This window comes from Hyalella azteca, unplaced genomic scaffold (assembly GCF_000764305.2).
Source record: "Hyalella azteca isolate HAZT.00-mixed unplaced genomic scaffold, Hazt_2.0.2 contig7965, whole genome shotgun sequence".
Taxonomy (NCBI): Eukaryota; Metazoa; Arthropoda; class Malacostraca; order Amphipoda; family Hyalellidae; genus Hyalella; species Hyalella azteca.
The window spans coordinates 2,824-29,367 of NW_025938072.1; the positions used below are offsets into that span (position 1 = coordinate 2,824).

Below are 26,544 nucleotides of genomic sequence, written 5' to 3' on the forward strand. Positions count from 1 at the left end.
GAAACCTCATATTTGAATTTTAAAGTCCTGTCAAAAGTCTAATTTATGTAATAGAGAAAAAAATAAAGAAAATTGTCAAAAAGAGATTGAATCTGGTCTACAATGAAACCTGTGTGTATAATATTGTAGCTAAATTTTGCAGTTTAGTTAAAAATTAAACAAGAGATCTGTCATGTACATCCAGCCTCATTGCATGAATCTTGCAGCTCTATAAATTCTGGGAAACTTCAATCATGGCTTGAAAGAAGATATTTTCCTCACCTATGTGTGAATCGTTAATCATGAATGAGCAAATCTCGTATGTTTTACCAAAGGCTGAAAATCTTTTCTTCTATCACCAAGCCTGGCTGTAAAGAATATCATGGCATTTTAGCTACTTGATGCAATCCTCTTGTTTAAAATCTGTAAATAAGCAATTTTCAGTTGCAGATTTAGTTTTATTTTGCAAATGCTTCATAATGAGTACAAGTCAAGATGCCGGAGAAATTCGGCGCTTGGATGAAACAGTTGTAAATCGCATAGCAGCTGGAGAAGTTGTTCAGAGGCCTGCCAATGCACTCAAGGAGTTGCTAGAGAACTGGTGAGTGAGGTGCAGTGGCAGCTTACTGCTTCATTACATCTTTACTATGAATATAATCATCATATTGAACTTGGATTTCCCTCTCAGTAATGACCTTATAAGGTTGATAAATTACCTGATATTCTATTATCTATAATGTAAATTATCCAGTGATGATGAAAAATTATTTCTATCACAATTTCCCTTAAATTTCATGGAAATATGTTATCTAGAGTACCAACCAAATCTTTTCTGACATCAAGTCATCATGTTTTAGAATTCCCCTCAATTGTACTACAGTAAATGACTACAACCATTCCTCAAATGGCAAGCACTGGATCATCCCTTTTAATGATTTTAACCAATTTCACCCAAACTATTCCTTTGAGATATAAAAATTCAGTTGAAGATAATTTAATATATATATATTTTTTTGCATTTAAATATATAATACCGTACTTTTCTCATGTCTAGCTTGGATGCCAAAAGCACACAAATCTCAGTCATAGTGAAACAAGGAGGGCTTAAAATCCTCCAGATCCAGGACAATGGCACAGGTGAGATGAATTCATATTTCAGACTAGCATCCTTTTTTATCTGTGTTTTAGAGATTAGCCTTGAATAAATGCAGGTATCCACTAATGCTGTTAGATAATTTTTATTGCATGTATTTACTATTATTTATAGCCACTTAATGACATTACCTTGTGTTGTTAATCTCCATTTATTCAGCTCCTTCTTCTCTCATTTACTTGAAGAGGACTTCAATATTCACTTCATTACTCACAACCAGATGTGCAGGAGCTGGAAAACAGGAAGGCCATCAATGTAAAGGCTTTAGTTTTTTTTTTAATTTTCAGCATTTATTCTGTTTATGAAACTAAAAATGTTATCACCTGATTAGTGAGAGAGGAAATGTTGGTAGATATTGCCTAGTAAAAGAGGCTACTTGCATCAAGAGACTCACTGATGCTTCCTGTCTAGACTTGTCAATTACAAGCTCTTGTGAGAGTCCTTTGTCAACTCAATTTTATGATATCATAAATCAACTGGCCCAGTTGTCATGCAACATGCCCACAACCAGTACTATGGTATATCATACTAGTTTATCCATTTTTCCCAGTATATCGTACTGGAAAAAAAGAACCTAAAAGACTTTTTTGTCTTCTCAAATTATCACTTCGTCATCACCTACGCGCGATCCAAATCCCGCCCTTAGCAATTCTTCAACCTCTGTAGCTGAATGTGCATTTCAAAGTTTCTTCTCAAATGAGTGCAACAACCCCACGAATTCTCTTTGCACTGCGACAACCATCATCAGTGGGTTTACCACCAACAGAGTGGATCAACTTATCACCTCTACCACCCTCACTCCTTGCTGTTATGCTACTACAACCATTACTACCCTAACCTACTTGGTTGGCCCGATAAGTTGATGTCCATTACCTTCAATGCAACCTTATCAAAACTAAACCCTTTCTGAAATACCCACAATCTTGGGGCTACGAATGTGAATACGGTATAATAATTGAGGTTACTAATGTCTTTGCAATGTCTCTGTTGGCACATCTATGCTCGATTTTTTTTTGCAGTGTCTATTTTCTATTACTATTTGGGCCCATGTTTATTTATGCAACGTTTCATTTCATGTTGAAATATAGGTATAAATTTTACCACGGTGTTCTTCGGGACGGATCATTCATGCTTTAAGAATCCCGAATCCAGATTCACGAATTATGTCATTCCAATTCCCGTTATTCCAATTCCCGTCATTCCGATTCCCGTCATTCCGATTCCCGTCATTTCGATTCCCGTCGTTCCGATTCCCGTCGTTCCGATTCCCGTCGTTCCGATTCCCGTCGTTCCGATTTCCGTCCTTCCGATTCCCATCCCGATTCCCATCATTCCGATTCCCATCAGTCCGATTCCCGTCATCCCGATTCCATCATCCCGATTCCCATCATTCCGATTCCCATCAGTCCGATTCCCGTCAGTCCGATTCCCGTCATTCCGATTACTCGTCGTTCCGATTACTCGTCGTTCCGATTCTCGTCGTTCCGATTCCCGTCGTTTCGATTCCCATCGTTTCCATTCCCGTCGTTCCGATTCCGATTATCGTAATTCATTCCGGTTCCCGTCGTTTCGATTCCCGTTGTTTCGATTCCCGTCATTCCGATTATCGTCATTCATTCCGGTTCCCGTCGTTTCGATTCCCGTTGTTTAGATTCCCGTCATTCATTCCGGTTCCCGTCGTTTCGATTCCCGTTGTTTCGATTCCCGTCATTCCGATTATCGTCATTCATTTCGGTTCCCGTCGTTTCGATTCCGTTGTTTCGATTCCCGTCTTTCCGATTGATTCCCTTCATTCCGATTCCCTTCATTCCGATTTCCTTCATTCCGATTTCCTTCATTCCAATTCCCGTCATTCCGATTCCCGTCATTCCGATTCCCATCGTTCCAAGTGCAATTTTCCCTAATCCAGTTGATAATATCGAAACTACATAACGCAAATTAAATAAAGTCCCGCTCGAACCCTGTTTTGCAAAGAAATTCCATTTAAATCCTCCTTTTGGCAATAAATGGGTATTAGAATTTTTAATTTTTGAATTTGATACCGGTACCCAAGTTAATTACATTTTAATTCATTAGTTATTAAATTAATTATCCCTATTTTCCTATTTAACCAAATTTCTTATTAAATAAATAATATTTCATGACTAGGTAATACCCTGACACGATAAGTATCGTGGATACACACTTGAACAGCCCCTGATAATTGCCCGCCCCAGGCTTCAAACAAACACGGCAACTAATAATCTTTGGCAAATATTTAACAAAATTTATCCATTGTCTTGTGTATGTTTCGAATAATCTAGTAAACAGGAATATTATTGATTGACCTTTCGGATTTTCATGTGCAGGTATCCGCAGGAGTGACCTCGGGATTGTTTGTGAACGTTTCACCACCAGCAAACTACGCGAATTCAATGACCTGAAACAGATCAGCACTTATGGCTTCAGGGGTGAGGCACTCGCTTCCATCAGTCACGTCGCCCATCTCACCATCTTGACTAAAACCAAGGATGATCAATGTGCTTGGAAGTGAGTGATGAATTATTTCATTTTAACCCTGAAACTGTAGCCTTAACTTGAAAATGTGTGTAACTCGATTGGTTAGAACTGTAAGAGAATTGGACGAACGTGATTGTGATGATAAAGAGCATTAATGTATAAATGGTTCTTTCACTTCACAATCCGTTACCCCAACTATTAGCATTATTTATTTCCTATTAAATACAATTGAAATTATCAGATATATTCTCATTCCTTAGAAAAAAGCACTCATTTACATTTTTCGTCCACATGTCATAAGGCCAACAAATTGTGTGATGGAAAGAAACCTCTTCCAGATGCACATACTTGGATGGCAAGCCTAAAGCTCCACCGAAGCCCTGTGCTGGCAACCAAGGCACGCAGATCACTGTAGAGGACCTCTTCTATAACATCTCCATCAGGAGGAAAGCTCTTCGCAGCCCGGCTGAGGAACACGCTCGTATTGCTGAGGTCTATTCTAGTGACTTTTTAGTCCAATTTTACCAATTGTAACTGTTGTTAACTGTTTTATTAATTGTTTCTGTTGTTATCTGGTTTCTATAGCGTGGCGATAAAAAAAATTATCGATGAATTTCATGTCCGTTAGCTATAGGTAGCTGTTCAAAGATTCTTGGTCTCAGGCCTCTTTAAATGTGTAGGAAACTAAGATACATTTGTTTCTGGAATATTTCGCAGAGCATGGTTTTCTTGCAAGAAGTTACTGTTATAATAGTTACGACTATACCTGGAGTATGATTTAATTTTTAGCGCATTTTCTCATTTATGAAAAAAATGCACTATTGTGCTCGCCATGTCCGTCCGTCCGTCTGTCCGTCCGTCTGTCTGTTCGTCCGTGATTTCACGTTTTCGTCCACGAGAGAATGCGCTCTCTGTCACTCACTGCAGTGAGTACTGAGTTATATTTTTTGAATAAAGTTGTATGAAAAGTCTACCTGAACTCGAGAACCGTTTTCAATTGCTATTTGGCTTCCATGTTAATGTTTATCAGGATCATATGTTCAGTCCAGGATGAGAACAACTACGTATTATAATAATTTAAGTACCTATTGTAATTTTATATGAATTTGTATTTTGGTGACATAATTTGATCACAGCATATTTGGTTTTTGAAGTCAGGAGTGTATACAGATTCTAATTATTGACGCGTACGGCAGGTAGTGAGCCGATATGCCGTCCACAACGCAACCGTGGGCTTCAGTTTGAAGAAGCAAGGAGAAAACTCCGTGGACCTCCGCACGCCTCCCAACTCCACGCCAGAGGAGAATATACGCATTGTTTTCGGCAGCGCCATTGCAAATGAACTTTTGCCAGTACGTAGAGGTCAATTTTTAATAAATACTATCGCATGCTATGGGTTCAAATATGAGATTCTCAGTTAGTGTCCAATTATGAGTTCCTATAGTTTTATCGTTTGTATTTATTGAATGCTGCAAGACGCAAGTACCACTACTAGGAAGTTACTGTTATTCTAGTTCCTACTTGGACCATCGTTACACCACCAACTATAAACTCCCAGTGCCGTTTCTATTACTATAGTGAACTTCTATGCTGAATATGCTGACATAATTTGACCTGAGCGCGACAACCTGTGTTGACTGTCAAGTAGGCTGTCTCAGACACAGAATATCTAGAATATTTTGGTCGTTACTTACGTGGTGGACAAAAACGTATTAATTAAACAATTAATTCTTTGCTGTCCCCGTTGCTTATTAACTAAACAACGTAAAACAATTTTTTAGCATTTCGAGTCTCGCCCTTTAAAGATGATATTTGTGCTTTATTGTTACTGGTTTTTAATGATGAAATTATTCACAAATTTTCAGATATCGTTTTCTGATGAGCGGCTGCAAGTGAAATGCTCAGGCCTCGTTACGAACGCAAACTACTCCTGCAAGCGGTGCGTCATGCTGCTCTTTATTAACCACAGGCTTGTAGACTCCGTAGGTCAGTTCACTTCCTTGTGTTTGATTTCATTTCTTTATCATTTATTTATTTTATTTTCCATTTACACATGATGGCTTCGTAGTGTTTGATTTCGTGTTACCTCCAACTTCAAGTATAAAAAGAACATCAATTTGAAATAAATCCAGTTCTGAGATAAGAATAAAGATATTTTTCTGTATAATACATTTATGATTTTAGCCATAATATTATTGTTTATCTGTACCCAGGTATACGTAAAGGCATAGAAGGCGTATATGCAGCTTACCTGCCCAAGCAGACACATCCTTTTATTTATCTCAGCCTGGAAATAGCTCCCCAGAACGTTGATGTCAATGTACATCCTACCAAACATGAGGTACGGTTTTGTAATCTTCGTATTTACGATACAGAGAGAATATTTGTGGGTTAGTGCTGGTTATGACCCACACAGTAAACATGATCGGATATGAAAATATACTAGATCATCTGGTACGTTATTACTGTGTAAATTAATAACAATGTTGTCTTTAAAAATACATATTAAGCTATGAAAAAATTGTGTAAGTAATACCCTTAGCAACGTGAGCACCTGTTGAAGATTAGATCTAATAAATAATCGTTATTTAAGATATGAATAAAGAAATGATATTAGAATATAACAGGTCTCAGATAATAACAAAGAAACTTATTCTAAAAACCTAAAGCTAAACTAACGAACCTGCTTTGACAATCAGGCTAAAGAGAATGACTAACAATTTAAATGTGAAAACGACGTTAACTTTCTAAACGGTGTTGCCAAGGTAACGGGAAAGTTATAATTTATTGGAAAATAAACTCGGTAAATGTGTAACCCTACATATTAACTCCAGTTATTTCCATAGGCTCGAAACTTTGGGTGTGCGAGACTGAGATTTTTTATCCGCAATGATGTTTGGAAGTGTTAAAGTGTGATTTATAGTTTATTAACTGATGGATCACTGATGATTAAAACTTTTTGTTGGAATTTTTCGTTAATTGTTTGATGTAGATTTAATAGCAAGCTCAGAATGGCCTTGTAAATTCGCAGGTGTGCTTCTTGCATGAAGAGGCCATTATTGAAGCTGTGTCTAAAGCTGTCGATGAGAAGCTGCTTGGTGCTAACCAGTCCAGAACATTTTACACTCAGGTCAGTCCCGATCAATTAACCGTCCAGGTACACTCAGGTCAGTCCCGATCAATTAACCGTCCAGGTACACTCAGGTCAGTCCGATCAATTAACCGTCCAGGTATTAACTATCACTCAAGTTTGACTAACACAAGTCGATTATAAATTCCGTCTTCAGTGCATAGAAAACTTATAACTACTTTGCATCGTGGAAATCACAGGCATGGACAAGATCTAAATGGTCTTCATTGTAGGACTGCAAGAGAATTTTTGTGATGCTTTTCATGTTAGAAATTACCCTCTATTTTTTTATACTGATAGGAAGCACCTTGAATTATCATTATGAGTGCTGACTGTGCTGCCAGTGCTTACAGTTCTGTAACTGTAAATTTTGTGAAGGTTGGTTATGTTTTTCATCTTAAATCAGGCCATACTATTTTATTGAGACTTCATTTGTTGTGGGCGCTCCTTGACTTAGTATGTATTTTGTTCACCAGTCTCTGCTGCCGGACGCCGCTGGCCTGGCAGGGGGCGGCGCTAAAAAGTCCCTCACTGAAGCCCGCCCCAAAGACGACGGGGGTCGCGTCTATGACCACAGCCTCGTGCGCACCAACGCAAAGGACCAGAAGCTCACCAAGTTCCTGTGCAGGTCTGCCGCAAGATCTGCTCCTTGATTGTAGCAAAAGTCTCAATCCTTTCTGTACAGTCGGTAACTCTAGCTGTCATGACCGGGGAGACGAATAGTATTGATGACGTCAAACGTAGCCATTGAGAAAGAATTAAATATTTTTTTCTCGAGAAGGTTGCTATGCCTTCAGATACAAAAAGTATCGACAACGGTTAATTTGTCCGTTTTCAAAGAATTTACCCTTTATTATTTTTCAGAGATTCACTTGACGGCGGAATTTCATTGAAATTCTGAGTATTCATTCTGAGTAAACTGTCTAATTGCCCCCCCCCCCCCATCTTTGCTGTTTTTTGTTCGTGTTTGCATCGCTGGATTTTTAGTTGTTAACTTTTCATTAATTCCGTGTATTTTAGTTGTTAACTTTTCATTAATTCCGTGTATATCATTATCTAACATTCCTTATAATAATCTTTTTAATTCATACTTAATTGCTTCTTTTATATGCAAAGTTTGTCCTGTGTCAACGTTGACTGTGAAGCCTTGTTACAGGAACGACAACGATGACTCGGACGCTGCCAAGCTGCAGGCTACAGCTTCTGCCGCGACAGCGTCTTCATCGCCAACACCTGAGTCGTCCACTCGGTATATTTAAATGCCAATGTTGCATTTGAAATTATCTAAGTAGTATACCTTCTCACACAAAAATCTTCATTTATTTATAATTAAATTTTATTTTTTAATGTGTAGGTAATCCATAATCCATCCATCATGATTTTATAACAAGCTATTTACTTGCCGTTATAATTGCACTTTGTTAAAGATATTTTAAATTAACTTTTCATTTGAAGTGGTCATTCTCTGGTTTCTTACTTCATATTTTCAGTTGTTGAAATTCATTTCAACCACGATATGGTACGTTTATTTATTAGACTCATGAATGTTTATGCTTGCACTGTTGTGATAATCACAGTCGCGTGCTGCGCCTCACAAGTGTCAGCAATCTGCTGAAGGAGGTCAATACTCGCTGCCACGAGGGTATCCGAGATATCCTGCGCAACCATACCTTTGTTGGTTGTGTTGATAACCACCTGGCTCTTATACAACACCACACCAGTCTCTATCTCACACGCACCCAGCATTTGTGGTGAGTTCTTGCCGTTATGCATCATAACGCTTGTCTCTAACTATTATTTGTGAGGTGGAGTTAGTGCGTCTTGGAGCATCATCATCACAATAATTTTATTATGTTTCCCTAAGTGTCCTCTTGACTCCTTCACCCTCAGTGACGCTCAGAAATTATTCTTCAACACAATATAGTTCTATTGGAATTATCTTAACGCCATTGCTTTAAAATACCCACTCGTGGCCCTAATTTCACTGCATCACCGGCCATCAATTGATTCTAAACTGTGGCTTCTCAGTCCAGTCATGTTCAGGGATTTAAAATTCCCCACTGTGCGAACTATTTTTATGTGATGCCTGGGCAAAGCTTTTCATTGCCTGGACAAGTCTTTTCATTGCCTGGACAAGGCTTTTCATTGCTTTTCGTTGCCTGGACAAGTCTTTTCATTGCCTGGACAAGACTTTTCATTGTACCACTCACCTCTTTATTTCTCCGCGCTGCAGCGAGCAGATGTTCTACCAGATTCTTCTAAACGACTTCGGAAATTTCGGCGTGTTGAAATTTTCGGTGAGTGAAGAATAGAGAAGCGATTCTTTGCTTGACCTCAGAACTCAGTTCAGGGTTTATTGCTGGATTAACTAAATTTTGATGTTTTTCGCTTTATCTTGAAAAATAAAATACATTTTCACCTATATTTTAAAAAATTAATGCTTGTGTAGAGAAGCGTTTCGTGTCTTAATCAAGCACCTGGCAAATTGGAACTGGGAAAGAATTTTTTCCAGAATTTGCAAAAAAAAATTTATCTATTTTTCCCCCAAATATCGAAAATATTTCACAAGTCAACTTTTAAAACTGGTTTTTGTTGTAAAAACCTGTTTTTTATTGTAAACCTCTAAATGGTTGTAAACTCTGAGTACGTTCCGATCATTATTATTCTGATAACATTGAAATTACACACTAGGCCTCGCCCTTGCGTTTAATTAATAGTTTGCCTAGGCCATGAAAGTTAATTGAGTGTTATTGACAGTCGGCGGCGAGTCTGAGCGAGCTGGCCGTGCTTGCTCTAGACCAGCCTGAGAGTGGCTGGTGCGAGGCCGACGGCTCTAAAGAATCTCTGGGTGACTACATTAAAAAGTTCCTCTGCTCCAAAGCTGCCATGTTGGAGGATTACTTCAGCATCACCATAGACGAACACGGCAACCTGTGCTCCATTCCCTACCTTATAGGTGGGAAATGAACGTCTTATCTATTCAGCATTTACTTCGCACTCGTTTTTTGATGTAATGATATATTGAGTAGTATTTACCAATAAGTTTTCAGAGTGATTATCTTCCTCCTGTTGCATATGACGTTAATAAATATATTAGCATATATAGGATTTTAGGACTTCACCTTTACTGATTGAGAAGTATCTATTCTCCCGCCTCCCGTTATTTGCAATGCCTCGCACTATTTCTTCACTATAATTATTAACTATCAATTCAGTATATCATGATGATGTTACTAAAAAAACGTACTGCAGATGATTTTGTGCCTACTATGACGGGCCTGCCTATGCTGGTGGTGCGTCTGACGACGGAGGTGAACTGGGACACGGAAGAGGATTGTTTCAGGAGCATCTGCCAGGAGCTGGCTCGCTTCTACGCCAGCCCGCCCCGTCCGGAGCACCAGGACTCACAGGAGGAGGTCAGGCAAACGTGCTACGATCTTATGAGTTCTATGATCTCATGACGAGTTCTATGATCTCATGACGAGTTCTATGATCTAGTTGTATGATCTCATGACGAGTTGTATGATCTCATGACGAGTTCTATGATCTCATGACGAGTTCTATGATCTCATGACGAGTTCTATGATCTCATAACGAGTTCTATGATCTCACGACGAGTTCTTTGATCTCATGACTACTTTTTTGATCTCATGTCAAGTTCTGGACTGCTCTGTCCACGGCCGGACGGATGCGGTAGAGGAAATTTTCGATATTAGCAATACTTTCGAGCATTAAAAATGCTTATAGGGTTTTAAACAGAGATCATTACAACAGAGAGCACATTATAAATGCATTCATTGCATTAAAAATGCATACGCATTAAATACAGAAGTCATATGAATTTCTTGTGCTAATTAATGTGCGTTCATTGAACAGGAATCGGGAGCGCAGTCGAAGTGGTGCTGGATGACGGAGGAGCTGTTGTACCCCGCGCTGCGTCAGCACCTCTTACCGCCCCAGCATCTCGCCCACGACACTTCCATTCTCAACATCGCCGACCTACACAACCTCTATAAAGTCTTCGAGCGCTGCTAATTATAATTAGCTTTGTATTATACAAACTTCATTATTAGCAGTCTTACTGACATTTATTCTCAACATCGCCGACCTACACAACCTCTACAAAGTCTTCGAGCGCTGCTAATTATAACTAGCTTTGTATTATACAAACTACATTATTATCAGCCTCACTGACATTTATTGATAAAATTTTCTGTTAAGCGTCGTACTTTCCTGGGTGTAAATATTTGCTATTGAATCTCTGAAACTCGTAGGTAAAGTTTAGTCTAATTTTAGTTAGTATTCACTTGGCTGAGGCACGTAGGCAATTTTCCGTCTCTCTCTATCCTTTATTTTCAGATCATTTTTCAGCAAACTGTGATATTCTGTACGGGATTATTGTTAATGCAACTCTGAGTTGAAAATGGATTATAGATCATTTTATATAGTCATTTGTTTCTTCTTAGTGGATGAGGGTGGCATTTTCTATTTTTCTTCTATCACTAGATTAAAAAAAAGCAGGATCTTACGTCCAGTTACTCAGAATTTCTATCGTATTGTTAATTCAAGGTTAATATCAATGGATTGCGGACCTCCTCTTGCAAGTACCCTACACATTTGTTATTTTACTTGTTTGTTTCACCTTTGAGTCAGAGAGGGAATAGGATTTTGCAATGAAATCATGTTTCTTAACTTGTGGTGAACGATTTATTTTCTAGTTTTCCTTCTTACGATATGGCACTTCTTTGCTTCTTTATTTGTGTCATTCGACAAAAAAATGAAATAGGATAAATCATACGTAAGTGGGTTACTTGCGCCCTCGTATTTTGGTCAGCGACAGACTGTAATGATCAGTGACTTTGTTTCAAATTTGTGCGTGAAGTGAGAGCTTATGAAGCTTGCTCATAGGAACGGTGTGCTGTGTCTTCGCCCTAGGGAGATGCGATGTTTGTGACATCGTGTTTAGAGGAACTCCTGCGCTCCTCGGGGTCCTTAGCAGATATTCGGGATTTACGTTTACCGGCGTCATTGAGTCTATTGAAGGCACCAGTAAAGCGGTCACAGTTCATCGAGGTTCTTGCGCTTGATTCTCCTCGAAGAAAGTCCCATGGGGTTTTAGTGTTTCCAGAAGCAACACTTGAGAAGAACAGAGAACCCACTGCATGCGGATGCGAGTCTTGGTTGTAAGAGAAATAAAGTATTCCTTTTGCGTCCTTTCTTGATACCTCTCGTGCTGTCAGCAGACTTACCATTATAATGACTTCCAGTACCAATGTCTTCTATTCTGTTCGCATTACATTTTTATCTGGACGTAATTTATCTCCCTCATATGGTAACGTTGCCTTCGCCTCACCAGCTCCAGCACTCTGGTGACGAAAGATTTTAAACGTCAACCAAATGGTTGATTGTTCTGGTGCAATAGTAACTTTCTAAACGCTTAACTGCTGCTTCCGATGCTCGATTTTTCGTTAATTTAACCAAATGTGCTCGTGCAATTTGCCACAAATTTACTCGTGAGCACTATCTGAACTAACCGCAAGTTGTGAGGGACGATTTAGCGGAGCATAAAAAGCAAAATTTTGTGGCGCGGGCGATGAGGTCGAGCTTTACGACGATTTCTACCTCGCGTGCTTCTTTGAAACCGCTGCTCCTAAGAAACAATGATTTTTTAATTTGTTTCCTTTTCTTGCTAGTATTGAGGATTCTTTTATAACTAGAAATCATCATGGAGATCGACCCACAACAATTACAGATGAAGCAGGTTCGTCACTTATATTTTTCTATATACCGGTACATTTTGAAAACATAACTAGATCGTGTGCATTCTCTAATAGTCTGTCTCAATTATAAAAACGCTAAATGATTATCAGTGTAACTTCTAATTTGAATGAAATAATAAATTATAATAAACCACAATGTCCTGCACTGATTTCAATTATCGTATTCTCGTGTGAAGCTACGGTAACATTTGCACGATGCGTTCACAGGCGCAGCAGCAGGAGCAACAGGAGCGCGAGACCACCAAGAAGTCCATCATCGGACAGGTGTTGAGTCAGGAGGCTGCTGCCAGACGTAAGCTTCACAAGCGGCATGTAATTTATGATGGCGCTTTTCTTGACGTCATCTTTTAAAGGTTTAAAGATCGATAGATTGCGAATTCTTAGTCTAAATAGCTACACCGATTCGTGAGTTGAAATCAAGGTTGTAGATATTAAGATATAAAATATCTAGATAAATCATCTACAATCTGGGTAGATAATTTTTCTCTTGGTCTATATTCTTTTTCGTAATGCACACTTCAATTCCAGTAAACACCATCTGCCTGGCTAAGCCAGACAAGGGTAAGCAGCTGGAGGCTTTCATCATAAACCTTGCCACGAGCGGGCGACTAATGGGAAAAATGAGTGAACCTGAACTGATCAGCATCGTGGAGCAGCTTAACAAACAAACCTCCAAGAACACCAAAGTCAAGGTGGGTCGCACGCTTGTAATAAGAATCTCGCGCAGTTGCAGCATTGCATTTTAACTTCGCTAATTTATTTTCGAGTGATTACATTTTGCGATATCAATCATTATTATTAAACGTCATTTTTGAACTTGATAATTAATTCAACGTGAGTGTCGAGAAGCCGATGATTAAGAGAACTCTTTGCTGCAGTTCGACAGACGGAGAGCTGCCCTGGACTCTGATTCGGATTGAACGGCACCACGAATACATGCGAGACAATTATTGTGATGGAGCATTACTCCTGTTTATTATGACAATGAATAAGGTTTATTATAGTTACAACTAATAAAGCTACTAACGTTTCATTAAAACTGCGCTGTTGGAACGAAGACGTACGACAAAGCAGCTATTTTGTATCAATGCAAACAGACGTTCGATAAGGTCTAGGGTGCAAAGAGTATGTTACTACCAAACACCCCACCCGCACCTCGTAATGTTGTTGCTCCCCGAATAACTTTAATCCTTTTTTTTCTTCTGAATTGAGCATTCATCTGTGTTATCGATTTACACATGGTTACGATAGCCATAATATCAATATTAATCATAAGAATATTTCCTCTCCACTCACGCAATTTAACTACTGTTCTCATTTGTGCGTCTTTTTTTTATAAAACTTTATCCTCCAAGTCCGTCTTATTGCCTCCCACCTATTATCACAGTCTGATATCCCTATTTATCGATTGAGGCAAATGAGAATGCAAGTTGAAGTTTTCTTCGCCACATGCTGAATAGGTATGTCACTAATTTCCATAAAAATTGCATCAAATTCACTTCGAATAAACCGATTCAAAACACTTGACGTACTGAATCCGGACTGAGGAGTTGCGGGCCCTTCTCATCTTGTGTCCGGGCGTGAGGCGCGTGGTGAAGAACCAAGACCTCAGAGAAAGTAGATTGAAGAACCTTTTCGTTGATGGTAACATTTGCACGATGCGTTCACAAGCGCAGCAGCAGGAGCAACAAGTGCTTAATCTTCATCATAGCTTAAGCTTCGGATGGCGCTTAATCTTCATCATAGACGCGCCCTTTGCTGTAGAAGTGCGGCGCCAATTCCATCAGCCAAGCCTCTTCTATTACGGTCAAATCACGCATGTAGGCGCGATTGGTGTGCAAGACCTCATTGTACACAATCCTGAAGACCAGAGCGTACTTTTTATTAACAATTTTCTCGTTTTTTTCTTCAATAAAAGGCTTAACATTATTCCAGTAAAATGTCTTTTGGTTACCTGCTTCTCGATCAACCAATACCAGTTACTCCGGTAGAGACGGTATATTCTACTAGGAGAGTTACAACCTTTGCCCAGTAGAAACGTGGCACTAATTCATATTTTCACACCTTGTCATAATTTCGCATGGTGCCTTCGATAACTTCGATAAACTACCCTTTGAAGGTGACAAAATTTATAGAAGGGGTGACATGTTCGTAGCATGTTAATTTGGATGAAAGTTCAGGACTATTGACCTACGCGCATTTGCATCGTACTAAATTCATGAAATGCAAAACCGAAGACCAGGCGATTTGAAACGAGACATTAAGAATTATCAAACAAAAACATGGTGAGTTCACTCACCACTTGGGTTGCTGCAGAGTGTACAGCACTGATGACGGGTGGATGGCGAGCGTCCTATTTCCCCTCACGGTTCTGTACTCGCCGCTGTAGTGTAGATATGCAGCGTTCATGAACAGACCAGCCGTAATGCAGCGACGGATGCTGCTGCCACTTGTGCTGCTGCTGATGTCTGTTGAAGAGAAGAATTTAAGTAAAGGGTTACAGTAGCTGAAGTACAAGATATGAATGTCATCTTCATGATGATGAAATTAGTAAATAGCAGGTTGACTGTATTGATAAATCTAGCGAAAAATTTCAAACGTGCATTGTTGTAATTAGATGCGTGGCCGTTATTAGTTATGAATAGACGGAGGAGCGGGATTCTTATCGTTTCATTTTTTTAACCGTTCAAAATAGAAAATTTATTTATCCAACGTTCAACAGAAATTCAATGAAAACTTCATGCTAATAATGACAAATGAAAATTTGTGAAATCAACACAAATTCTGACCTTCATTCTCTCTATCCATGACCTGCCACTTGATGAGCAGAGAACAGATCCTATTCCTTATCTCGTCAGCTCGACACAAAGCTTTGTGGCTCACGAAATGCTTGGAGCACCAATGTTGCGAGCGATCGTGGCGCACCCATGCGGCGTACACGTTCAGCAACGTCAGCAAGTCTCCTTCCTCGACCTGCAATTTATTCATAAGAATTAATAGGTCATATTGCCGTATAGTGGCACAGCATGAACAGAGAGTACGTAGCACTGATACGACCTTTTGCCACGTCCAACTGGGACAGTATGCCTTACACGTGTATAAGTGCATTGCAAAGGTGTAACTCATTTCTTTGAGTGATATTATTCATTATTTTAAAATCGTACTAGGAATTACCAGAATGCTAAACAATCCTTGTAGAATATAGATAACATGAACAACGACAGGTCAAAGAAAACCTAATGCAGTTCTGATTTTGCTTTGTATTGAGATGAAGCTACCTAAACATAGTGTTAGGACAGACTAACCTTCAGGAACACAGTGTTAGGATAAAGCCTGGACATAGCATTAGGATAAAGCCTGGACATTGTGTTAGGATAAACTCACCTTGACATTTTGTTAAGATAAAGCCTGGACATCGTGTTAGGATAAAGCCTGGACATTGTGTTAGGATAAAGCCTGGACATTGTGTTAGGATAATTGCAGGGGTTTAGAACCTTCAACTCACCGCAACTGATCCCAGACATTGTAGAATTATCATAGTTTGCAGGGGTTTAGAACCTTCAACGCACTGCTCTTATCTTGCTACTTTGAACTGTGAGCCCGAGACCATCAATTATAAAATAAAAATGTAATTGAAGAGGAAAATGACGACGATGCAAGTCATAAACAATCATTACGATGCGAAATAGTGGCGTGGAATCCTGTAAAAAAAATCCGAACTGGCACGCATTTAAAATAGATAAAATGTCAACAGCGCCAACTAGGACGAATATTATCATTTGTTAATTAAGATAAATCGAGCGTAGAATAAATCAGTAGATCAAAATAGAATTAGTAGATAGTACAAGGTGAATGCTATATCCGCATGTCATTCCGTCATCCCACGGGAAAACATGTCATATTTTAATCGTAGAACGACTGAAAAACACCTCTAAGAAAATTTTCTTTATACAAATTGACAGTGCCTTTGAAAGTTGGAGAAAATTCCAAACAATGAGCAGAAGTAAGATCACAAACGCCGATTTAACGCATTCGTTTGGCAGATCGGTGATAAATATCTTTCAAACATGATCATATTTTACATGTTATGAAGACTACAAGCCTCAAGGTCAACAGCACAGCTATAACCAGACTGTTTGTGTATGGGTACGCACACAGTGAAAGCAGGTTGCCAGCGTGCTGGTTACCTGCTCAGGCTGGCGCCTGAAATCATAGAACACAGAAGCCTATTCGTACAAGTTTTCACTGTGAACACTTACATTATTATCCTATGTTCATTCTTGTGGCAGGTTGAAACCATAGCATACAGAAGCCTATTCGTACAGGTTTTCACTGTGAACACTTACATTATTATCCTATGTTCATTCTTGTGGCAGGTTGGAGCAGGTTGACCGCACGGGCAAACCTGCTTCCACTGGGTGCGTACCCTATAGCACCAACCTAGTCATGACATCAAATATGATAACATAATAAATTCACATCATACAGGTAACTAGTTTAAAAAGCTCACCAGAAACGAGCAGCATCTTTGACAGGTGGGGCGGCAGCGGCATCTCTGCCATCCGCTGCCCCAGCGGCTCAGTGAGCTGCACGCGGTCGTCGAGGGCGGACTGCGCGTAGAGCTCCTCCAGCGCGGCGATCAGATGCTTAGCGGGGGGAGGTGATGGGAAGTCGAATCGAAGCATGTTTTCTACGGAGAAAATCAAACATATTGTACGATCACTAAAATTCAATCACTATACTCCAAAAACATGAAATTGATCGAATCAATCGGGTCGAAGGCCAAATGAATGAACTTCTTACAAATAACAAGCAAGTTTAGGAGATGCAATTGCAGTCATTAGATTTAAAATAATACTTTATTGTCGAATACGTAACTAATTCAACAAATGGTCAGACAATAGCAATTTTTATCTGACTGGAAGGATGTCCAAAGACATTAGTCTATAGCCTTTATATTTGGAATGAAAAAAAAATCAACAGTAAAAATATTAAGCATAATCCAGTAGATTTCGGCCAGCGGCATAGTTCGATGGAATAATAATATGTACCTGAATTCTACACAGAATATACAGTAACTTTTACCTCAACTAAAATAGATTTCAATGAATCTCTTCACGTTCGAGAGACATCACACACTTTATCTAGCTTAGGATCACTCATCAAGCCTAATTTTTTTATAGGCGTGTTATGATTATTTATAAGTGTGTTATGGTTACTCATTGGAGGGTTATAACATAACATAACATAGTGATGTCGGCGCTGAAGTGTAGGCCTGATGTGGCCTGTCGCCGATTCTTTTCCTTTTCGTGCCTTGTTCATAGAAGATCTAAAATCGTGTCATTTGACCGGATCTTTTCATGACTGACGATAGTTTGAAGTAGCTACTAGACTTCCACCGGGTTCGATAAGAGTTGCAACCATGTCTTCTCATACTGTAATCTTGCTGTTCATTGTTCTTCCCGAGGTGAAGTACTTTACACTTGTCAGCATTAAACCGTAGCTCAGTTAACTAACTAACCTTAGCGCTACATATTGGAGAGTCTTGTTATTATTTTTTTGAGCCTATTGGTTATTTATTAGAGCGTTATCATTATTGATTTAAAACATAGTTAAGTTTAAATAGACGGCCGCAGTCTCACCAATGCCGAGGGCGAGGAGGTTCAGGACAGCAGGGCTAAGGTTCGTACGCACCATCTCGGGAGGAGTCGTCAGGGGCAGCGTGAGAAATTCGCTCTCGGGATACAACCTGGTAGGCAGGATAAAACATTACATATCATTTAAATAGTAAACCGTGTGATACATCCTTTTGAAACACCATGCTTGAGCAGCAAAACAAAATAAATGCCAATTTAGAAAACGATTGTAGGCAACGACCAAATACTCAAGGGCAGTACTATCAAAACATGCTAAGTCTATGCAGCTTCCGAAGTACACGTAGCGGCCGATTTCTCGACAGTGATTGGTGGGTTTAGCTTGAAAATTAGTCAGTGAATGGATAACGGAGTTACGACTTCTTAACTTATTCTCGATAGTAAAGCGGAAAGATGATATATGAGCAAAGTGCGATGTGTTCAAATCAAACATGTGAGATCTAGAAAAGGAAGTATACAATTTCTACCAAAAATTGCCGTTTCACTTCCTGTAAAAGTTATTTCATCACTTTACTCCCTAACAATCATCTAATTGTAGCCTACTGAACGATGTTTATAGCTCTTATAAGTTAAAATTCTTGATTGATAGATTTCATGTTCTATTATATGTCTCCAATAGATTTTCAAAGATAATTTTATGATTTTAATAGTTTTTTTTTAATTCGTATCATTCGTGCCTAGATGCTTTGGACAAAGAATTACCCTCAGTAGGAAAATATTCTACTTTTTGTTCACGGATAAATTAGCCGTTTTCATTGTTATTTCAATAAAAGTGCCTCATAACAACAGCTGCCACCAGTTAATGAAATTTCTTTCAAGTGTCCTAATATTCAGTCCAGCAAATTTAAAAGTGAAGAAAATGTAACGAGAGTTCACCATACAATTATGGAATAAAATCAATAGGTTTCAAACGTTTTCCTATCTAGAACACAGTAAATTGTTATTAAATTTTCATAGCTTTAAAATTCTTGATAAATTTTCAATTAAAGCAACGAAGTTATCTTAACATTGAGGTCATCAAGGAGCTGACCGGTAGACCTTGCCAGGTCTGGTGCGTAAATTTTCAATTAAAGCAGCAAAGTTATCTTAACATTGAGGTCATCAAGGAGCTGACCGGTAGACCTTGCCAGGTCTGGTGCGGCCGGCCCGCCCCGCGCGCTGCACGGCGGAGGCTCGGCTGGCGGTGACCACAGCGAGGCCCTNGTATGAGAGCTCACACTTGTTAAGAATAATAATAAGAATGAATCTGCAATAAATATCGTTTTTGTCTGATAAATCATCGCAACAAATTGCCTTTCAACTCGCGACACAGAAGAATGACGGTTTGATCAAAAGTATTCATTAGTAAAAATTTAAGTAAATACAAAATAAATAGCGACATGAATATGCCCTGATCCTAATGCGAAGCTAAGATATATGACTTTATCGTTGATAAGGAGTGACGTGAACATGACCTAATCTACGAATAAGAAGCAGCTTTTTTAACCCTAAACAGCGGCCAGGGACGACGGTTTGGTCCCAAATAAATCAAAACTCACAAAAAAATATAACTCAGTACTCATTGCAGTGAGTGACAGAGAGCGCATTTTCTTGTCGATGAAAACGTGATGTCACGGACGTACAGACGGACAGACAGACGGACATGGCGAGCACAATAGTGCATTTTTTCCATAAATGAGAAAATGCGCTAAAAAGGTATCATAAGAGCATTATAATATTACAATAGGTTTGACAGATAATTTACTGACCGTACACAACACCAGCGATGGTGACGGAGGTCTCAGCGATGTTCGTGGACACGATTATCTTGCGCACGCCTGGAGGCGATCGCTGGAATACGCGCAACTGCTCCGTCGCCGGCAGCGACCCATGCAGAGGGTAGACTGCTGCACTCGCCATGGAGCCTGTCAACAAAGCTTTTATGAGCTTAACTTTGAGTGGTAGAAGCATTTTTAAAGGCATTATCATAAATAGTCGTGTGCCACTCTATGGAAAAAGTATGGTGAAAATTACCTCCCAGCATATTAAAGGAACAAAAGAAGAAGCTTCATTCCCAATATTGCTGAAATCAATGACGTTCCAGTTTCTTAAATAAACAAGACAAAGAGTGCATATAGATTACTAAGCACTAGAAAGAGATATTGCGAACAACACGCAAAATAGACGATAATCAAGTGAAGACTGAAGGTACAATAAAACAGACTCCCGGTTTTGTAAGTTCTGATGGGTTTTACGATGAAAACCAGGAAACTTTAAGACAAACCACTTCAGAATTTCAGGACAATGTGCAAGATTTACAGATGAGACTAACGTAACTAAACACTCGGAGCTTCATGCTTGGTCGTTAACACAGAGCCAAGTTTCCAAAAACAAAATGTAAGGAATGGAAGTAAAGACAGTACCTAACGAATCCGCGAATAATACAGTGTATATTGCATTCTATCAAATTGTGTCTAAATAAAAAGACCTTAATCAATAGGAACAACTTTTTTTATATTTACCATATTAATTCCATGCTTAAATCAGTATTTTTATTGCCTACCCTTATGGCGTGTACTGGTGTTGAGGTGTTCGGTGGTGAGAGCAACACAAGCATCCACCTCCTCCACGCCCGTCAGGAACACTAGCACGTCGCCAGGCGGCTGAGTCTGGTGGATCTTTGCAGCTGTTGCGGCCGCCTCCTTAACGTAGTCCGCGCAAGGTTCTAACCAAAACCAATGTTAAAAAATCTGAAAACTGTTGATGACACGTAATAAAAAACCAATGTTGAAAACCAGCAAAAAAAAAACTGAAAAGGCGTAGGTCAAAAACCGGTGTTGAAAATCCGTAACACTCACACATGAAGAGCAATGCAAAAAAATTCTTATGCAAAATAAGATGTAGTTAACATGATTGTAATATCAGTAGGATCTCATCAAACTACTCAAACTCGAAGATGTACAGGATTTACAGCTAAAATTGTACACACGATGGTAAATCAGTGTCTTAATATCAGTGTCATACTAATAACATAATAATAACTTTCCTCATTGTTCCTAATTTTAACCATTGAAATTGGTCAACATGTTTGGAATTATTTTCAATGCCGATATGTCTATACTATGAATAGATCTCACAAAACATAATTTTCATTCAATGTGAAATTAAATCATTAAAGGCACAATTTGAAACACAACCAATTAATCAAACATCTTCATAAATTTGGATCTCACAATGCAATCAGAAAATTACCTTTTAAATAATAGGCATCGACAGCATAGGTTCTACCAGAAACTTTTATGACAGCAGCAGTATCTTCATCTCTATTGTTGGTGAGGTTTAAATTGAAGAATTCAAACATATGTTCAGCATCAATGGTAGCAGAACACACAATTATTCTCAAGTCTTTCCTTCTCTTCAATATTTTTTTGAGGAGTCCCAGTATGATATCAGTGAAGAGATTTCTTTCATGAACTTCATCCACCATTATGACACTGTACTGAATAAAAAATAAATCAGGAAAAGCCAACATTTATAGTAGTTTTGTCAATAAATATTTTCAAAACGATTGTACACAAATTAGAACCATGAATTTAAAATATTTGTTCCTAAAATTCAAACACCATTTAAAATTTTTCTTGATAAATAAGCACCACATTGTGTTTGAACATTCACTACGTACGTTACATAAAAAAACATTAGCATTGGAATTCTAAAATTGATACCTGTCTCAGGAGAGGGTCACCCATCATTTCCCTGACAAGAATTGCTTCAGTCATGAACTTTATTTTAGTAACAGCAGGAGTAGTGGTGTCATCAAACCGGATTGTGTAGCCAACAACGTCACCCAAGAGACAGTCCTGTTCCTCGGCCACTCTCGAGGCCAGGTTTGTGCAAGCAACTCTTCTGGGTTGAGTGACACCAACCATGAGGCCATCACTACACCAGCCGCTCTCCAGCAAATACTGAAGACAGAGAATAATGAGTATTATCAATTTGACACTTTAGGTTTCTTTCTAATCAAGTTAAGTGGAGCTTGGAGATAAGGAAAAATGCTTGGTAATTAGTAGCATTGACAGATACATTCACAGGTTAAACTAGTACCTATTATATATTGATCCAATATCTGAAAGTTATTGAAGCAAGTCGAGGAATTATATAGGTACACAAAAATCAACATTTAAAGGCATGAACTGCTGTAAACAGGCTGTATAATATTTTATATTGTTAATTGAAATGACTATTTAAAAATTCATACAATTATTATACACATAAACTGCAAGAAGGTTCCATTACAAAATTTTGAAGCTACCAAAAGATAGCATCTGAAGTAAAACAAAGCAATAATACAGTATATATAAATATTGGACATAGATACAAATATTAGCTTGTTCAATATTCAAACCAATAAGAAACTAAAATATTATTATATGGCAAAACATTCTAACAATAAACCAACATTGAAAATAAACACACCTGAGGAATCTGAGTACTTTTTCCTGAACCAGTTTCACCAACAACCACCAAGCATTGATGTTTTTCCAACAGGTACAAGATATGATCTCGAACAGAATAAACTGGTAGCCTCTGTCTCTGTTTGCTGATGGGCTGATGATGGCATGGGTTGTACACAAAAGAGCTGCCTGCCGTTGGATCAACATCACTGCGATCAGATGAAAAGCTTGCCTCACCTGTGAAATTAAAACGAGAATTTCATAAAGAAAAAACCATTAGATTCATAACACTATAAAAACTAGAATATATTAAAAACTAAATAGAACACAATAGAAAACTTATAGATTTTGCTTACATTAAGCAACTTACGTTCAACGTGAAAGATAACCAAAGTCAAAAAGTCCTATTAGTGCTATTGGTTAATCAAATTTACTACCTATCTTCAGAGTTTAGAGACTAGAGCTAAGTTAAATTTTTGTATGAATAACTTTTGTACATAAAACTTGCTTTCAATATAATTTAAATTTTAATTTTCTATATGAATTTCTTGGCATTTGAGCACATCTTTCAAGATTCAAGCGTTACAATAAGGTGTGAACTGTCAATGAATCGTTGCTCTCACACACAATTGAACAATCTGCACTCAACCAATTGGCAACTATTCAAGAGATTTTAGAGATAATTATGAATAAGCTTTTCTTTGGATTCATGAAGATATAGTACTATTAGATTATTGTTTAAATTATTATTATCGTTTATATAGTATAGCAGTATTATTAAGAAATAGTCACCCAAACAACATTGGAATTCAAGATTTGTTGCAAGCTTGACAACAAGAACAAACAATATTCTCAAACTTATTAAAAAAAAATTACACAAAACACACAAAAATTGCTCTATTATCCCAACATGTTATCTGCATGGGTTTTCTTCAATCATCCTAGAATTACATACACCCTGTATTGCACTAAACTTTACATTTGTAGTCAAGAAGCCTAGTAGAATTTATAGCACCATTCTGGAGACTATCTTGAATTTCTAATTTCAACCATGACTTCAATTTTGAATACCAACCATTTAATAACTTTTATGTTACCATCAAGTGCCTGGTTATTAGATTTACCTGGCTTCAGAAAACGTCGTCGATTTTGTAGTGACATATTTTCGACTTGCTTATTTAATAGAACCTTGGCATGGTAGCACAAATTCTCTGATGCAGGTCTCTAATAGCATCTACTCTATCTAGATTCTGCAATACAGCAATAAAAGTTTTGGTTAATTAATCATATTATTCGCATGTATAATAGCTATAAAGTATGTAAGTTGTAAATTTTTAAAATCTCCTTCCTGATTAATGATTACATTGAGATTTATAGATGTGTCAAACAGTCCATGTAGCTCCACAAATGTAGGGTTATTAAGATAGGTATTGCATCAGACATAGCAACTATTGCTTGTCATCACATGAAGATCATAAGTACTAACAACATGAACCCAATAACTGCTAGACTAGAACTTACCAAGTTAGGCTGTATTTGTTAAGGAAATATTTTCAAGTGCAAATCAGGAAACTATATGCTTAAATATGCACTTCAAAATTACATTTCAAAGACCTCACTTCTAAAGAGGCCAATGTCTTTGATGTTACTAATGTACAAACTACAATGAAATTCCTTTTAAATTATTTTGAATTTTTTTTTAATATTAAAAAAAATAAATTCCTTTTAAACATTTTTTAAAATTATTTATTCTGACAATTGATTCAAGACAATTGATTCTGACTTTAGGCAAGTGTGCAAAATTTCAGATTGATTGGGCTGTGGGCAGGTTACGCAGGTAGGTAGTAGTGTGCACTGTGCCCTGAGTTGAATGTGACTTTGAACATTGAACTTTTGAAGTATTTGATTCATCATTCCCTTTCAGAATTCTTTCTGCAGTGGCACCACTGTGTCCAGGTCCAGCCATAACTAGAGCCTCTGCAAGGTCTTCATTTGAGACATCTTCACCCAGTGATCCAATCACACTCCATGACTCCAATGACACCAACAAATCTAAATTGATTGACAGGAAGGCAGCACTTTATGGTCCATGATGCAAGCTGATTGATATTCAATAAAGAGGTCATCTCAGTAGTGACTAGTGACAGTACCGAGCTCCCTCTCAAAGGTGACAACAAGAATTTTGCAGCCAAGATTCTTGCTCAGGATGATGTATGCTTTCGGTGAATTTTCCCACGCATTTTCACTTTTTTTAATCTATTGCTGTGCACAGTTGGCGCAATATAATGAAAATTGATTATCTTCGTGCACGTGTTCGCGCAATCCCGGCCATCTTTATTTTAGAAGAAATTTTCTCCAAAGTCATATGGCAACACTGAACACCGTCTGTTTACATTTCGTATGTATAACAGCCGCAGTTTACGATTACCGTACGTTCCGTATCCGGCAAGGCGGACAACCGGAAGAGTCAGAAGTAACCCGGACATGTCTTACATTTTATTATTGTCAGTTCAACTCGCGTAGTCAATATACTTGCATATATTGTCGACTAAAATAGTAGAACTATTTTAGCTTTTTAAAGTACGGCGCACGGCGCATTTTTTTACCAACGTAGTACGGTGCACCGCGCAGGTCGTTAAAATGACAAAATAAATTCCCGCGCACCTGGCACATCTTCCTGACCATGGAATGCCTGCTTTGCCAAAAGGCGAGTCAGCCAGGGCCTTGGCCTTGCTCAATAAAATGCTCAGAGTCAAATCATTTGAGAAAAATTTATCTACTGGATAGTGGATGGTATCTGCAACTGGCTCAATGATAACATTATTTAATTTATTTGACTTTTCCATAGATATAAGTTAGGAGCAGCAGGCCAGCCAGCACAGCAGGTTCTGTCTGACTGACTTGACTGAAGTTGACTCCTGGATGGGTTTGACATAGTCTCTAAAGTTAGTGGTACTTTTAGTGCCAGCGTTTCTTTGAGCAGGAGTCAGCAGGCTCTCAGACTGGCAGCTTAGTCTAGTGGCAGAGCACTGTATGTAAGGAAATCTTCTCACCTTGGGTGGAAAGATTTTTTATAAGTAAACTTCCATTCTTAGAATTCCAGAACTGCAAAATGCTGTGAATGTTCTGTGATGTTCAGGATGTTGAGAATCAATGACAGGCCTACAGCCTAATAAACGCTGAAACCGCTGTTATTATTTATTATCAACTAACCAACTGGGTGAACTGCTCCTGTAGTGCAATTGCCAGACCTGGAAGACACTCAAGACTTGAGCGTCTTCCAGGTCTGGCAATTGCACTACAGGAGCAGTTCACCCAGTTGGTTAGTTGATAATAAATAATAACAGCGGTTTCAGGCTTTCAGCGTTTATTAGGCTGTAGGCCTGTCATCGATTCTCAACATCCTGAACATCACAGAACATTCACAGCATTTTGCAGTCTCAAACTTGCAACTCACTGCTACAATTCTGCTGTAGCTGTACTTAACAAGTTAACTGCCTGGCCACCTTCAAGTTGCCAGTTGCCAATTCTGACCAGAAACTGGCACACAGAGCTGGGATCAAACTTGCGCCTCTCTGCACCAATCAGGCTGGTACCTACTCTGAACTGAAGTTCTGAACTTTAACCACTGGCCACTGGGCCACCCTGCCCTTACTAGTCTGGAAAAGTCCTATTTTTGTCTGAAATATCGCGGCTCTAATATCATATAATTTCAGTAGGTATGAAATCTCGCGGCTCGAATGTCATAAATTTTTGTTTGATTAAAAAATCGCGGTTTGCACTTTGCAAACATGTCATTTCATAAAATTTTCAACTTCCGCAATCCGCATTGCTTTACCGTTTCTGCCAAAAATATCTTGCAGAAAAAACATAAACATCGTAATGTAAACAAATAAACAAAACGTTTGTTGAAGAT

At 38.5% G+C, this 26,544-nt stretch overlaps 3 protein-coding genes across 3 annotated transcripts; 2 read left to right on the plus strand and 1 right to left on the minus strand.

Moving 5' to 3' along the window:
- The first annotated feature begins 422 nt into the window (after positions 1-422).
- LOC108670422 (DNA mismatch repair protein Mlh1) lies at positions 423-11,558 on the plus strand. Its single transcript, XM_018157895.2, has 16 exons — positions 423-580; positions 1,034-1,116; positions 3,481-3,661; positions 3,970-4,123; positions 4,828-4,983; positions 5,497-5,617; positions 5,845-5,972; positions 6,663-6,761; positions 7,238-7,389; positions 7,918-8,010; positions 8,339-8,512; positions 8,995-9,058; positions 9,519-9,717; positions 10,014-10,177; positions 10,638-10,751; positions 10,861-11,558. Exons 1-16 carry the CDS (start codon positions 459-461, stop codon positions 10,903-10,905), a joined length of 2,049 nt encoding a protein of 682 aa, XP_018013384.1. The 5' UTR covers positions 423-458; the 3' UTR covers positions 10,906-11,558.
- An 833-nt stretch (positions 11,559-12,391) lies between these two features.
- Positions 12,392-13,895, plus strand: LOC108670423. The gene is made up of 4 exons (XM_018157897.2): positions 12,392-12,522; positions 12,749-12,833; positions 13,070-13,233; positions 13,420-13,895. Exons 1-4 carry the CDS (start codon positions 12,487-12,489, stop codon positions 13,459-13,461), a joined length of 327 nt encoding a protein of 108 aa, XP_018013386.1. The 5' UTR covers positions 12,392-12,486; the 3' UTR covers positions 13,462-13,895.
- On the minus strand, positions 12,520-23,881 carry LOC108670418 (probable ATP-dependent RNA helicase DHX35). Its single transcript, XM_018157892.2, has 13 exons — positions 23,753-23,881; positions 22,651-22,865; positions 21,900-22,139; positions 21,427-21,673; positions 20,738-20,899; positions 19,940-20,099; positions 19,310-19,441; positions 18,184-18,290; positions 17,052-17,231; positions 16,729-16,744; positions 15,331-15,614; positions 14,841-15,009; positions 12,520-14,401 (listed from the first exon to the last, which is right to left on the minus strand). The coding sequence occupies exons 1-13, from the start codon at positions 23,787-23,789 to the stop codon at positions 14,272-14,274; spliced, it is 2,079 nt and encodes a 692-aa protein (XP_018013381.1). The 5' UTR covers positions 23,790-23,881; the 3' UTR covers positions 12,520-14,271.
- Positions 23,882-26,544: the final 2,663 nt, after the last annotated feature.